At 31.0% G+C, this 15,481-nt stretch overlaps 2 protein-coding genes across 3 annotated transcripts in view; one reads left to right on the top strand and one right to left on the bottom strand.

Moving 5' to 3' along the window:
- Nucleotides 1-3,208, bottom strand: part of LOC139489080 (RNA-binding protein with serine-rich domain 1-like) — an 11,562-nt gene extending 8,354 nt beyond the window's left edge. The window contains exon 1 of one of the 2 annotated variants that reach the window (XM_071275196.1): nt 3,101-3,208. In XM_071275196.1, coding sequence (XP_071131297.1) covers nt 3,101-3,102 — 2 coding nt within the window. In that variant the 5' untranslated portion in view covers nt 3,103-3,208. Of the gene's footprint in view, nt 1-3,014; nt 3,053-3,100 lie in introns of those variants that run through there. The other variant, XM_071275195.1, reaches the window with a different exon arrangement.
- Nucleotides 3,177-13,462, top strand: LOC139489078 (protein-lysine N-methyltransferase EEF2KMT-like). The gene is made up of 8 exons (XM_071275193.1): nt 3,177-3,317; nt 4,651-4,791; nt 5,859-5,969; nt 6,592-6,669; nt 7,933-7,988; nt 8,750-9,264; nt 9,906-10,052; nt 11,882-13,462. The coding sequence occupies exons 1-8, from the start codon at nt 3,219-3,221 to the stop codon at nt 11,989-11,991; spliced, it is 1,257 nt and encodes a 418-aa protein (XP_071131294.1). The 5' UTR covers nt 3,177-3,218; the 3' UTR covers nt 11,992-13,462.
- The last annotated feature ends 2,019 nt before the right edge of the window (nt 13,463-15,481 follow it).

The raw sequence follows: 15,481 nt of genomic DNA, 5'->3' as shown, positions 1-15,481 counted from the left end.
GAGCTAAAAAAATTAACTGTCTGGGTACAGGTAAAACTATCAATATTAGTTATCAGAGAGAGGTGAATTTCTTGAATCACTGCGTTCTAATGAATTCTGTTGAGTAACCTTTAGGGGACTCAAAATTTCTGTGGAAAAGGGTTAACTATTAAACTTTCTATTAAATATGCATTTCAAATTTTGAGGAATGCTTAATCAAATTGGCTTCATTTTCAATACAAAAGCCAAGCAAACAGATACTTTTACACAATCCTAAAAGAACTGTAAAACGAAAATTGTGTCCCCTCTACATGTATTTTGTTGATTAACAAAATAGCCTTACATGTTTTAAATGACAGTAAAAGCAAATGCTTTTAAAAACTGTACATCAATAAATTTAAGTAAATTTAAATACACAACTGACACAACTACAGCATTGTAATGTTGAAGGTTGTCAAGACTCAGAGACTTGAGGGCATACGATAGTTACAGGGGAGGTAATGACGTTGCTACCGTAAATTGTTATTTTCGCAACGTCAAACTACAGTGTATGACTTATCGGGAAAGATTCAGTTTTCGACTGATTTTATCATTCAAACTTATTTCACTTGAAAACGAGTTCATGAACCCCTCTTTTTCAAAATGCCATTTGGTTTGATTACGCAAGATTATTTTTGCCAATTTTCATGAAAACGTAAATAGTGCAATTTTTTAAAATTTGATAAATAAACAGCAATAAATGATGTTTTTTCTACAATTATTTCTGAATTAAAAAAATGAATAAATTTTTAGGATACTTATAAAATACATAAATTACAAATTATTTAACAAAAACAATTTGTGATCTTTTAAAACAAAAAAGTTATGTCTTTCTTTCGAAAAGGAAAATACGGCCACAAGTCCGAATTTTTAGCAAATATACAAAATTTTGACCTCATTTTACTCAAAAAGTAGCACATGAAGGCATATTTTTTATTACATATTTGATTTAATCAGGTAAAAATAGTTTATATGGAAATTTTTATCAAAATGTAAATACGGGACCAAAACTGTATTGTATGCCCTTCAAGTTGTTAAATGCAGTCTTCACGCTTAACCGGGTATCCGGTCGTTCCGGCCCCAAACCGATCCGGCCCCAAGTCAATCCGGCCCAAAGTCGATCCGGCCCAAGTCGATCCGGCCCACGTCGATCCGGCCCCAAGTCGATCCGGCCCCATAATAAAATAAGAAATAACTATATTGATCTTGGAGGAAATTGTGACACAGTATAAATGGAATTTGCAATCACACCACATCTTCCTATATCGATATATTTTTCATAAATTTGACAGTATTTTGAATAGTTGTGTGTAGAAAAAAACACAAGTTATATGAGTATCCATTATTCTTTATTGCAAGAAAGGAAATGTTGAGTACATATAACAGAGAAGAATTGCTACAGCAGATGACAATATTTAATAACAGTTTCGTATATTTTTTTTATTGAAGAATTTATTAGACTGTCATTTCAATAATTACTTACTTCCATGTCTTCTCTTTTATAGATAGGATTCGGCAAATCTAACAACATTTCTCAATTTAAGAAATTTTAAGAACTTAAAAAGAAAAACAAAGTTTGTATGTATCAGCTTGGGGATCGGCTTGTACCGTTGTGTATGTAACTATTTGTTATTACACAAGATGAAAAACTTGTTAGGATCACAGTCAATTGAAAGAAAACGCTAATTACTGCTGATTAATGTTGATGTCTGAATTGTTTTAATATAATTATACCCAATAATCTTGAAAACTTGTAATAAAAACATAATCAACCTAGTTGTTTGTATACTCATCTGAAGAAATTTTTTTTTTTTACCGTACGCCTTTACATTATAATAAAAATCATAAACATTTATGAATTACTTTAATATATATCTTTATTTTTTATCCTTATAAATATACTTTTTTATTGGGGCCGGATCGACGTGGGGCCGGATCGACGTGGGGCCGGATCGACGTGGGACGGATCGACTTGGGCCGGATCGACGCGAAAGCGCTTAACCGTACGCAAGTCCTACGGCATTGGCATGTAAAATTGCTTTCAGACTTGTAAGATTCTCCTCTACAAGCCAACAGAATACTACTAAAATTTTCCAAAAATTGGGCTTCTGGCTTGTGGACTCAAAAGTTAAGCATGAAGACTGTAAATGTCTTGTCATTTGGGCTCTGGTGGAGAGTGGTCTCATTGTAAATAGTGGTACTGTACATTTTGTATATATATGGATTCTTCATTTCCAATGACAACAAAAATCAAAAGATGTTAACTCTGTTGTTGGACCAGTATAGAATAGTGAACTGATATTAATCAATATTGATTTTTTCATTCATCATGATATATCAACAAGTATAAACTATACACCTTATCGCTAATCCCGGCTGCTTGAACTTTTGACACATACAACAATCACTTTTCCATTATGGCGTCAGATATTTTTTTTTATGACGTCAAAATTTTACTGGAACCTGTGTGATATTCAGTAATGGCGGACAAATAGCGATAAGGTATATCCCGGCTGCTTGAACTTTTGACAAGACAACTATTACTTCTTTATTGGGGCGTCAGACAAATACACCTTATCGCTATTCCCGGCTGACCCGTCCGTTTGAACTTTTGACGTCAACAACAATCACTTTTCCATTGTGGCGTCAGACATTTTGTTTTATGACGTCAAAATTTTACGGGAACCTGTGTGATTTCCAGCAATGGCGGACAAATAGCGATAAGGTGTATAGCTATAAGGTGTATTCATTCTTTCAATCAATTTATCAATATAAATTAACCTTTTTTGGCATTAAAATGAGTTTGTGCAATTAAATATTTGCATAGGACTTCTGATTAGTTCTGTTACTGCATACTACAACCACGAAATGTAACAGGAAACAAGAGAAATTATTTTAACAACAGATACAGAAAAGGGGGGTCAATGCTTAGAAAAAAAACCCATTCCCAATTTTTCTTAAATTCTAACGAAAAAGGGTAATTTTAATTATTAAACGTTTCAACAATCGATGTTGACATTTAAATGCAGGTAAAGTAGATGGATGGCTACGATATTAATGGATTAGAAAAATTAATTCTTACATCTTTGAGGTAGAGGTTCTGACGCCGTTACACTTTAAAAGCTCGTTTCTGATTGGACGAAATATGAAGTCTTTAAATTGCCTGCCAATGAGAATTTCTTTTACTTTAAGGAATAAAAATGGCAGCCTCCATGAGCTCAATTGATACCAAAGTTATTTTGCATGAAATTTCATGTCAATTTTTTGAAATGGTGCCGATAAGGCGAATAAAATGGAGAGTTAGTAGTCATATTATGTTTGTTTTCCGTCAATATACTTATATTTATCCAAATGTTGAGTTTTCTGCGCAGGGCTTACTATACAAAAATTATCTTTGGTCTATATCGAATCCGGGTCCGTTCGCGCCCATTCACGTTCGCACTCACTCATGTTCGCACCCAAAGTCCGTTCGCACCCTACATGTTCGCGCCCAATCTTAATTGGTTTTGTGCTTAATAACTTTGTAAGCAAGTGTATTCTTATAAATATAATTGTTGTCATTGTCACAAAATAAAGTGAGACATTTTTTTTTGTGTTGAATAAATCTTAATTATGTTTTGGATAGTGTTTTGTTAAAAAAAAATAATAATCCTTTCTAAATAAAGTGGGATTCTGTCAACGTTTTATTTTGTGTTGAATAACTCTCAATCATGTTTTGGTTAGTGTATTGGCTATTGCTATAACTTTGTTTCATGGACTTGTTTCAAAATGAAGTGAGATTCTGACTACGTTTTTTTTGGTGTGTTGAATAAATTTTATCATGTGATGTTTGATTTTTTCCTGTTCAATCAATAATGACAGTGAAATAGTGAAATAACAATTCACTTTTTGCAGCCTAAAAGGTTCAATTTTGTCAAATTACGCTAAGAAACATTGATAATTAGTAATTCACTTGCAAGTGAATGAGTCGACCTCTTTAAATCCGTATTCATGTGAACTTCAATTTAACCCCTAGCTAGAGATTGACAACGCATGCATTGTACGTCATGTACGTGTACTGGTTATTTAAAAAAAAAGAATGTCAACAATGAAAGTGAAACTACGGTAAATCATTTGATTACTAATTTGATGCACATATAATCATTTCTTATACGGTTAAAAACAATGAGAAACATCTATTTTTGATCTATAAAATAAAATCAAACAGACCTATAAAAATCCAATTGCACATGTTGGTTTAATCTAGTCATTTCTTTATTTATGTTTACAAAATGTACATCGCTTATATGGTCATCTGAGGTTAAATCGATAGGTAATTAGATGGCGTCTGGACTAAAATACACACGAAACAAACCTATATATTATCTACCCCATGCTCTGTAAACTGTTTATTTTAGACTATTGATAGTTTGGATAAAATATTACATTGCTATAAATCAAATATGAGAATATGAGTCAAATCGGTGACCATGAATTTGACAGCTAGTGCCCCTTTAACATAAGTTTAATACTATATGATAAACAAAAATTACCATTTGGACATTGAGCAAACAGTTACACCAATCAATAAATCCTTAAAAATTGAAATAGTATTATAATAGCATCTGTTTTATTTTTTACTCTTTTTTCCAGACAGAGCTTATTACAAGTGCACAGATTGGTCCAGAGGAACAGAAGGCTGTCCTCAATGCCACAGTTTTAAATGAACTTTGCAAAAAATATCCTCCGTCAGTATCCTACCAAAAAGCTTTCACGAAGACCCTACTTCACAAGGTTTGATTAATAATCAGAATCGTATTTAGTTAATGTTAGAATACATGACATATTGGTTTGAGTTGTCATGTCAAGCAAAATTAAATGTTAACTGTGCCCGGAAATTTAGAAATGATCCATGTAAACTTGTCGCTCCTTTAAATAAACTTATTCTAAAACTTAAAAAGGTTACCTATTCAATACTGTAATAAGATCATTGAATAATGTTTTTATTGGTATAAATATTGATTTTGTTATCAGTAAATTAAAAGCTAAATAAATATACATATTCATTGAACTACAATCTGTCGATACTTATTATTTGAATCTTAATCAAACTCTCTCATAACTTTCATGATTATGCCAAATAAAAAAGTATGTTTGGTTCCAGTTACATCTGAAAAAAAGTTAGGTAGGTTGGAATTTTTTTTATATTTTATTATTTTTTTTTTATATTGAGTCCATGGGAGCAACATTCTGACTTTAACAGTGCTTAATGAAAAATGAAAATAAAATCTTTAGGGTAGGCTATTTTTAAGCCGAAAAAAGTATAGACGGTAGGGTTACTGGAACCACACATATATTTTTATTTGGCCTTATTAGAAATGCGAGAAATCATTACTGAGAGGGATCAACTAAAATAATTTGTGTCCACTGAAATGCATGTTGTATTGGATTTTTTCGTGCAAAGATTTTTGGTATATTGTAAGAGTTATCTCCCATTTCAATAAATGATGTGAATAAAAGTTGATGTCAGATATATGTGACAGTGAATGAGACAGCAACCCTACATGTATGATACATAAAATCATCAATACAAATTTAAAAAAATCATATAGGGTAAACTTGTATAAACATACATACATGTTTTCTATGTTAATTACTCATTAGATCATAAAATATTTAAACATTGTAACTGAACATCACATGAAATATGATTAAAGATAGCTCATGGTATGACTTCAAGTGTAGGACGTTGCCAGGACCAACAATAGAGTATCTACAAATATACCTGTAGCTGGGCATGAATCATTTAGGAATAATTGCAAAGACTTGTAGAGTTTTGATATGTAACTTGTCAATTTCAGTTAGAGGAAAGTGAGGTTGAAATGTGTGATGAAATCTACGAGGTTTACACAGACCTTTTACAACAGACTGAAGACGAAGATGACATCCTTTGTTACAAAACATATCATCTGGTAAAATCAGGTTTCTACAAGGTTCCCTTGTTTTTGTTTTAATTATAATACCCATGATGTCACATTGTAGACATGTTTTGATTTACATTTCTGACACAAACAGATACCTACATGTACATGTACTTTCTATTCAGGGATTCCCCTGCAAATCCCATTTGAAACTGAGGTTAAACAAACAACTACAACTGCTACTTGTAACAGCATCTCATTATGATGACATAATTTTTTGCCAGAAAAAGTGTAGGGTTTTCATGAAGTAAACACCAAATATCATTCAGATAAGGCTACTGTGGAGTATACTTTTTGGTGCTTCATTACTAATCTAATGAGTCAACATTCTTTATTCATTATTATGAAATTTGTTGATCATCTTATCAGAAAAGTAAATACATGTATTGGTAATGCTTTTATATCTCATAATAATATCTTTTAAACCAGGATATGTAAGCTTGCAATTGATGATTTCAAAATTAAAGAATCATAAGGATTATAGCATTTAATCAAGATACCAAAAGCAGTCTTCAACATTTGATTCGAGGTAAAAATAAAAAGCCTCAGAAAATTATTTGTGATTTATCTTTGTTCTGTCAGTTCCAATATTTATTTGTATTTGTTCTTGCAGCCAAATAGTGAAACAGTAAGCCTACAAGAATCAATACATCTCATATCCCAAGGAACAACTGGACTGAACACATGGCAGGTATGTCAGAGAGAGAGGCATTATGGGAAATGTAGTTACTTGATGGAGAATATGAGTATCACTTTTATGAACAAATACTAACATGAACCAATAGAGCTTTTGTCACGACTGTAAACAAACTTTTATCCTGATGTTACAACTCACACATTTTTCCTTCTAATACTGGTATATATATATGTTTAAAGTCATAAGAAACCTCAAATCAAAAAAAAATAATGCATATGATTTTAATAACTCAATGGATAGTTTTCATTATAAAACTTATGTACATGTACTTTTTTCTGAAGAAAATTCTTTAATTTATTCATATTTAGAAGAAGTTTACTTTATTTGAATAGCTTCCTTCCAGCAAGCAATTCCCCCGAGATATTTTCCGTATGCAAGGTGACCTCAGTGTGACCCATCTCGTAAAAATCCGGTGACCACAATACGCATGGATGTCCTTAAAATAAACTATTATCTGAATTTACATGTTAAACACGTGCTCAATTTCCATGCTTTTTTGTTTATTTTTCGTCAATTGTTGACAAACAGGTGACAATCGTTAAACTTCGGCTTCAAGACACGAACTTTAATTACCTGCCATATTTTCACAACAACACTGACCGATTGAAAAAAAAATTGACAATTATACGAAATTTACACGAAAAAAATGATAAATTCGAGCACAGAAGACTAAGTTTATGATGTTTGTATGCATTTGTTCAAGAATTGGAAGAACATTATTTTTCACCGGTCACTCGTTTCTTATGACTTTAAGGATAAAACAGAAGAGAAACCAAATTCTTCAAATAAAAAAAAATTAAGATGTGACATAAATATATGATGACTCTTTAGAAGTTCCTGACTTTGAACAGGTAAATATTTTATGCACTTTCAGAATGAGATCAAACAAATACGTGAAATATACATTCAAGGGGTTGACTCTGTAAAGTGGGTCGACTACAATGAAAACAGAAAATTTTGACGGTTCATTGAAAATGAGGCCATGTTTGATAGAGGCAGATATTTTGCCTAGTGAAAATTTGGCAATACCCTTCATGTGGTATTGGTTGAACATATCCATTGTGACAGTAGTAGTAGTAAATACACACAGCCAAACAGTTCTCTCTTGTGAAGAAGTTGAACCAGGCAGATAAAGAAACTCTGATCAATTTCTATACCCTGAGGAATCTGTAGGTTTTCAAGCAGTGATTAAATATTGATTTTAACTGAATGACCTTTTGTGAGCTATACATGTTTAAAACATTTTGATTCTTATAGGCTGCCTTACACCTAGCAGAATGGGCATTTGAAAACAGCGGCTTGCTAGAAAATAGGTAGGGATTCTACTGATTTTGTATAGAAGTTTAACACATACATAAAATTCTTGATTACTTGTGATGTACTCATTGTGTGTAGGTGAACCACAAATTGAAACATTTTCGACGAGATGAGATTTTTCTATAGGCCGGTATGCAGAATTTGACAAACTCGCAGAATCAATTATTTAAGCAACAATTGTTCTAACTCAATCCATGAAAAATTGATGGTAAGAACAATGAACATGATGAAAGAAAGTTATTAATTTCTATTCAATATTAATTAATGAAATGAAGTGATATAAAATTTGTAAATGACTTCCTACGATATCATTTGTTGATACCTAACAGTTGTACTACAAAAAATATACGCCATCAGACATAATCTAATTACATGTACATTTGTAGTTTGTAGTTAAAAAAGTACCAATTTTGGTAGGGGCACTTATACCTTTCTAGAGTTATGTCCCTTTATAGGGGAAATGTTATATATACAAGCAGGGGCATCATTTATATCCCATGGATACTTTCTCCCTTGATCAAAGTTCAACTTTTTACATTCTGTGAAGTATTGCATTCAAGTAGCTTGTATATATATTCTCTAATATATTTCAACCGACCTTGCAAGGGCTGTATATCCAGTCAAGGTCGTTAAAAACTTCCATTTGTTGTAATATATTTAATGATAAAATTGAAAAAAAAGTTCCATCTTCCCTTGATATTTGTAGATGATGTATAGTTTAATATTTGAATATGTGCATTTATTGTGTTTATTGTAGGAAGGTTTTAGAGCTTGGAAGTGGACTGGGACTTACAGGAATAGCTATCTGTAAACAGTGCAAATTAAGATCACTGACATTTTCAGACTGTCATCCACAAGTCTTATACCTTTTAATGGTAAATCTAGAGATAAATTTTAATTCTGATCCTAATTCTTGTGCAATTAAAGCCATCTTACCAGAAAATCAGACTATCACTTTAAAAAGACGAAAAATGATACGTAGCATCAGACGTCAGCTCAGTGTGAAACAAGATATAGGTATGGAACAGTCATCAGACATTATGGAAATAAGTTGTACGTCTTCTGCCTCGGCAGACGACTTAGAGGAAGAATCTGACGATGAATTAGACATTGGTATTTTTACACCAGATGAAGAATTCTGGGAAGAAGGAGACTATGCAGAAAGTTATAAACTTTGTTGTGACAATAGAATTAGTCTTCTACAATTAGACTGGAGTAAAGGCAGTCATGATTTTCTAGACAAACTAGCGCCAGATATAATATTAGCAGCAGGTATATCTAAATATCTAATTTTGATTACAGTTCCGAGCTTTTCTCCTGTGTTTAAGGGTGTATAAATTAGTTTTATATTTTACTGCATTGTTTTTATCCTGCAATTTAACATTTCAATTGAAATGTTTTAAATTCTGAGTTGTTAAGTGAAAGAATCTTTAAAATTGAATTTTCAGGTTCAGGGACTTCTTTTCATGTACAAAGTATTTGTTCAAATGTTTATGTTCAATTTATAACAAAAACACTATCCACAGAATGCAGAGCCTTTTGATTATTGATTGTTAAGTTTCTATAAGACAGTGCTCATATGTTAAAAAAAAAAGCAAAGCTATTTTTTTTTGTGTATTCCCATGATCAAATGCTGTTTATTGATGTTTTTTCAAATGTTTTGTTTTTTAATGATTTTATAACCAGTCAAAAGACTGGTTATAAAAACAAGTAATATTTAAAAAAAAATCGTAATTTCAGATCCTTTTTTGTAATTTCAGATGTGGTTTATATGTGATTTTTCAGATGTTGTTTATTTATGTATTTTCAGAAGTTGTTTATTTTTTTGTGTATTTTCAGAAGTTGTTTATTTGTGTATTTTCAGAAGTTGTTAATTTGCGTATTTTCAGAAGTTGTTTATTTGTATATTTCAGATGTTGTGTATGATAAGGAAGTGATTCCATCTTTAGTCAGAATATTGCTCAAAGTTCTGAAACCAAAGAAAAATAATGTACCTATAGCTTATATTGCGTCTACAGTAAGAAATGAAGACACAAGAGATTTCTTTCTGATAAATCTTGGTAAGAAGTACATATGTACTTAATAAATTGTAGTTTATAACTTTATAGCTTTTTTGAACTCTTTTATAAAACCCTAAAAAATAAATTATGATTGAAACTTCCACACATGGACCACATGGTCTTAATCTGAATGGCCACTGATCACATTGTAGCATGAATTTAAGTCACCATGGCATGAAGTGTTTGGGTTAAACCAAAGACTAAACATTTAGTGTATGCTACTGTAAGCTTTAAAGTAGTGAAAATATATAAGAACATGTGGTATGGGTGCCAATGAGACAACCTTCCATCCAGTCACACTATGTAAAAGTATACCATTATAGGTCAAGGTACGGTCTTCAACATAGTTTCCTTGGCTCACTGAACAGCAACCTATAAAGGGCCACAAAAATGACTAGTGTAAAACCATTTAAACGGGGAAACCAAGGGTCTAATCTATATAAAAAAAAAGAGAAACAAGAAACATTTATGAACCACATCAACAAACGACAACTACTGAAAATCAGATTCCTGACTTAGGACAAGTGCAAACAAAGACTGTTTTTAAAAACACATTATCGTCACACAGTATCATATATCCTTGAGACTACAAGTTTTCCTCAATCCACAAACATAGGTATCCAAAAAGATAAATGAATCCACAGGATATACAATTTGTCAAATTTATACCTTTTTTTTCGTTTTTTCAATCATTTAGTTATTGAATAAAGGTATTCTGTAATTTTTTACTCGGATATATCTAAAGTATTTCTGTTGTTCTTCAATTCAAATGCACATCTTTGACCTGTCAAATACAATGTATTATAAAAAAAAATCTAAAATAACACAAAAGTTTTATTTTTATTATACCATGTTATACATGTATAAGCAACGGTTTTTGTCGAGCCTGCAACTTTTGTTGCAGAAAGCTCGACATAGGGATAGTGATCCGGCGGCGGCGGTGTTTGCTCACTTCTTAAAAGCTATAAATATATTTAATATGTGCGTTCCTTGCAAGGTCCTCATGCCCGTCAGACAGTTTTCACTTGACCTGGACCTCATTTCATGAATCAGTGAACAAGGTTAAGTTTTGGTGGTCAAGTCCATATCTCAGATACTATAAGCAATAGGACTAGTATATTCGATGTATGGAAGGACTGTAAGGTGTACATATCCAACTGGCAGTTGTCATCTGACCTTGACCTCATTTTCATGGTTCAGTGGTTATAGTTAAGTTTTTGTGTTTTGGTCTGTTTTTCTCATACTTTATGCAATAGGTTTACTATATTTGTTGTATGGAATGATTGTAAGGTGTACATGTCTAGTGGGCAGATGTCATCTGACCTTGACCTCATTTTCATGGTTCAGTGGTCAAAGTTAATTTTTTGAGTTTTGGTCTTTTTATCTAATACTATATGTCATAGGTCAACTATATTTGGTGCATGGAAATATTTTATGATCTATATGTCAGTCGTGCAGGTTTTATTTGACCTTGACTTGGTTTTTACGGTTCATTGCTCAGTGTTAACTTTTTGTGTTTTGGTCTGTTTTTCTTAAACTATAAGCAATAGGTAACTATATTTGTTGTATGGAAGCATTGTTAGCTGTACATGTCTGTCTGGTATATGGTTCATCTGACCTTGACCTCATTTTCATGGTTCATTGATCAATGTTTAGTTTTCTTGGTTAATGTTAAGTTTATGTGACAGTCGTAATAAAGCTTTATATTTAGGACTATCAACATAATATCAATGATTAGTAAAGAAGGCGAGACATTTCAGTGTGTGCACTCTTGTATAATGTTAAAAGTGTTAAAAGTAATTTACGTTTTATTTTTGTATTTTGTATAGCCAATGAAGGATTAGCCTATGAGATGGTGGAGCCGCCAAAAGAGAAGACATTCCACTATGATGACATCATTCCAATAGAAATACTCAGAATTCATTATTCAGGGACATAGAAATAAGTAGAGGAAACTAGTAAAAGCTTGAGGCTATTTTCATTTCAACGCTTTGAAACTTTAGATCGATATTCCAGAACAAATATATCAGAGTTTATTGGGCTTCTTATAAATGATTTATGGGCATTAGAGTAAAATAACGTGATCTCCAAATTATATATTTACAAAAGAAAAATTTTGAAGTGGTGGGCCAGAATACAAGTTGTTCATACTTTTTGTTTGTAAACTAGAGAAAAAGTGCCTTGCAACCTCTTATTAAGAAATTTTAGGAATAATAATAAATTCCATTTTGCTTCTGTGCTTGTAATCATCCATCATATTATGACGAGAAGTTGATATTTAACGATATCTATAAATAGAAAATCCAAAAATTTGTTCATTGATCTATTACTTATCCCTTCCATTAGACAGTTTTACGCTTGTTGAAACCAAACTTAAAAACATCTCGCACATTATGACATTGCTAATAACTTCTCTTCAGACGTGACAAAGCTGATACTGCCTGCTCATGTCTCTTAGCCATGATACAAGAATTACATAGTGACTGAGCAGGGTGATAAGGATGATTGTTAAATCAATAATAAAATAATGGATTTAAAATAAAATTATTGTCTTTTAAATTATAGATTTTTTTGCTCTGCATGAGAGGGTTATATTAAAAAAAATGTTACTCACCCTTATATTCACCAAACTGTCATTTTAACATGTGATATAGTAGTAAGATAAAATTAAAGGCAACTACTGACAAAATTCCTCTTTTGGGACAGACACATAAACATGGAGGGGATTAAAGTTTGATCACTCAATCCTCCCTTTTTTGATTCCAATTAATGAGAAAAACCAAAAGGTTCATAAAGGAAAATAAGTTTTCTGTTGTACAAGCTAATGTTTTGTGAAATAATTCAAAAGGGCAGAATTCTATTTATAACATGTATAAGAGGATGTATAAACAAGAGCAGAAAATAGTTTCCATTATATTGTTTACACAGAGAAGAATGTGATATTTTCTTTTGGTTTAGTGTTAATATCAACACTGTTTAAGTTATGTGATAAATTTCAGAGAAATATTTTAAATGTTTTTCTTTTGAAACATTAAAAAAAATATATATACATGTATGTGGATAATCTTATGTTGGTTAACAATTTGTGTTTACAGTTTTTTTTTTCAGTGCAATGCAAGATGTATAATTTTCCCCTGATTCAATTGTATAGTTTGGCATATGAATAGATAAAAAAGGCGGAATCCTATTGAAAAAAGTTGTACTAATATGCTATGATAATGTGCTTATATATCTATAAATTAACTTTTAACCTTAGTGGATTCTTGGATTAACATCATTTGTGGATATTGTGATTTTAAAGAGTATTATATACATCAAAAAGACACCAACTTGACAACACAAACAAGACAATTATAGGGCGGCTAACAAACTTCAACCATAAAAAAGTGTCCATAAAAGTTATCCATCTCTTTAATTCAGTTAAGGGGAGATAATAAAGTAATATATCCGACAGTGACTAATCACATGCATTACAATCTTTTTGTGATAAGAATGAAAAAATATACAATGTACTTAAAAATGAAAAAATTGATACATTAAATAGTTTTTGGTTTATTAATGATTGTTATCTTTAATGGATGGAAAATTACATGAAGAAAAGAGGTTACACACCTTGTTTATTTGGGGGTCAGGGAATTGTATTGCCAACGCATAAATTGAATATAGATTTGATGTACCTATAATATATTTAACTCATTGTACATGCCAAATAGTTGACCTAGCAAAGACATTTGAACAAAACCTTTGTTGTAATATTTTTTATCCAGCACTTATGTTTGTTTTATAATGTATTTTTTTATTCCATTTTTTCATTAGAATTTTGTTGACGCTCATTTTTTGACGCTCATTTTTGAAGGAGAACACAAATTCCTACAGTATATGTAAAAACAAGGCAATTTAATATTTCTTGCCACCATATAAAAATTTACTGTGTATTTAATCTTTGGTGAAAAAGGAAATAGAAAGCATTTTATTACTGTCCTTCCTTTTCTGAAGTCTAAAATAATTTGTTTTCAAAACGGACCAAAAAGGAAAAATTTTGATACAACTTACACTTGTTTAAAATGACACCAACTCAGAAGTTGTTGCAACTCACAATGTAATCTCACAACATAAAAAAACTCAATAGATAGTTTTCAATATGACAAATTTTAGTTAGAGTTATTGCTATGGTGGAGGTTTTCAGAAAGGGAAATAACTCTTGCTTAAATTATCAAATTACTATGTTCACAATCATGATAATGAAATAATGTTATAAATCATTGAGAAGTTGATTTTTTATCAAAGCAGATATCTTTTTTATAACTTGATGAAAATTGATGTGCAGCACAATATTGTGCTGTTTTTAGTTGTAATTAAAAAACTTATGGTGAGAAACAAAACAATAATTTAAATGGAACATGCTGTAGAAAAATTTTAACATTAAAATATATAATGTAATCACAGACATTATAAAACATTTACAGAAAAAAAACACCTCCAAAAAACAAAAAAAGACAAATATGTCCCTTTTGTCAAGGAAAGGTAGCCTGCTTCCAACAAAATTATTATTACATGTACTACTACTAGGCTAAAATTTAAAAAAAAAAAATCAGAAAAAAGGCTTTACATTCAAAGTACAGATTTTTATATTGATAGTCAAATAGATTATTTTACACAAGTCATTTTTGGGGCCCTTTATAGCTTGCTTTTAGGTGTGAGCCAAGGCTCCATGTTGAAGACCGTACTTTGACCTATAATGGTTTACTTTTACAAATTGTGACTTGGATGGAGAGTTGTCTCATTGGCACTCATATCACATCTTCTTATATCTATTAGTTCTTTATTATAATTGTATAAAGAGAATTTATATAGCTTCTAGAAAGAAAGAATTTTAATGCAATATTCAGTTTTTATATATTTATTTATAGAGAATAGTATTTTTGAAATTGAGCTCATTTAATTTTTATAATAATAGAATATGGTTGTATTTAAATTGAAATAAAAATTGTGTCATACACAAATTTTACAAGAAAGACTAAAAGTGCTATTGAAGGGTATTTCATATTTTGTGAAGTTGGAACTCCTTCTGTTTATGAAACATTGTAAATCAATTAATATTTGTGTGGGGTTTGTTATTAGTGGTGTTGACTAATGATTCACCAAATTAAAAAGAAAAAAAAACTAAATACATCCAGAATCGGAAAGGTTTCAAGCAGTCTTTGACAATCGACATTTGTCTATTCAACATGTTCAGCTATAACTTTTCCTGATTCTATAGAAGTTGTGAATAAAATAAGCAGGAATAATCTTAGATGAACCATCAAAACGTGAAAACAGTAAGATATGATGTACTGCCCAAAACAAGAACTACTACTATGAGACATAAAATAATTTATTGTGACAGTAAGATATATAATCGAACATCATTTACATTTGGCTAAATTTTC

The sequence above is a fragment of the Mytilus edulis genome, chromosome 9, assembly GCF_963676685.1.
Source record: "Mytilus edulis chromosome 9, xbMytEdul2.2, whole genome shotgun sequence".
Lineage (NCBI taxonomy): Eukaryota > Metazoa > Mollusca > Bivalvia > Mytilida > Mytilidae > Mytilus > Mytilus edulis.
The sequence above is the reverse complement of the archived record's forward strand: the minus strand, read 5'-3'. Positions and strand labels throughout refer to the sequence as shown.

Excerpts from the sequence above, each read along its gene's own strand:
- LOC139489078 (XM_071275193.1), top strand. The coding sequence starts at position 3,219 with ATGGCAGCCTCCATGAGCTCAATTGATACCAAAGTTATTTTGCATGAA. Across the intron at positions 4,792-5,858 it reads CGAAGACCCTACTTCACAAG|TTAGAGGAAAGTGAGGTTGA; the intron begins GTTTGATTAATA and ends TGTCAATTTCAG. Across the intron at positions 6,670-7,932 it reads CTGGACTGAACACATGGCAG|GCTGCCTTACACCTAGCAGA; the intron begins GTATGTCAGAGA and ends TGATTCTTATAG.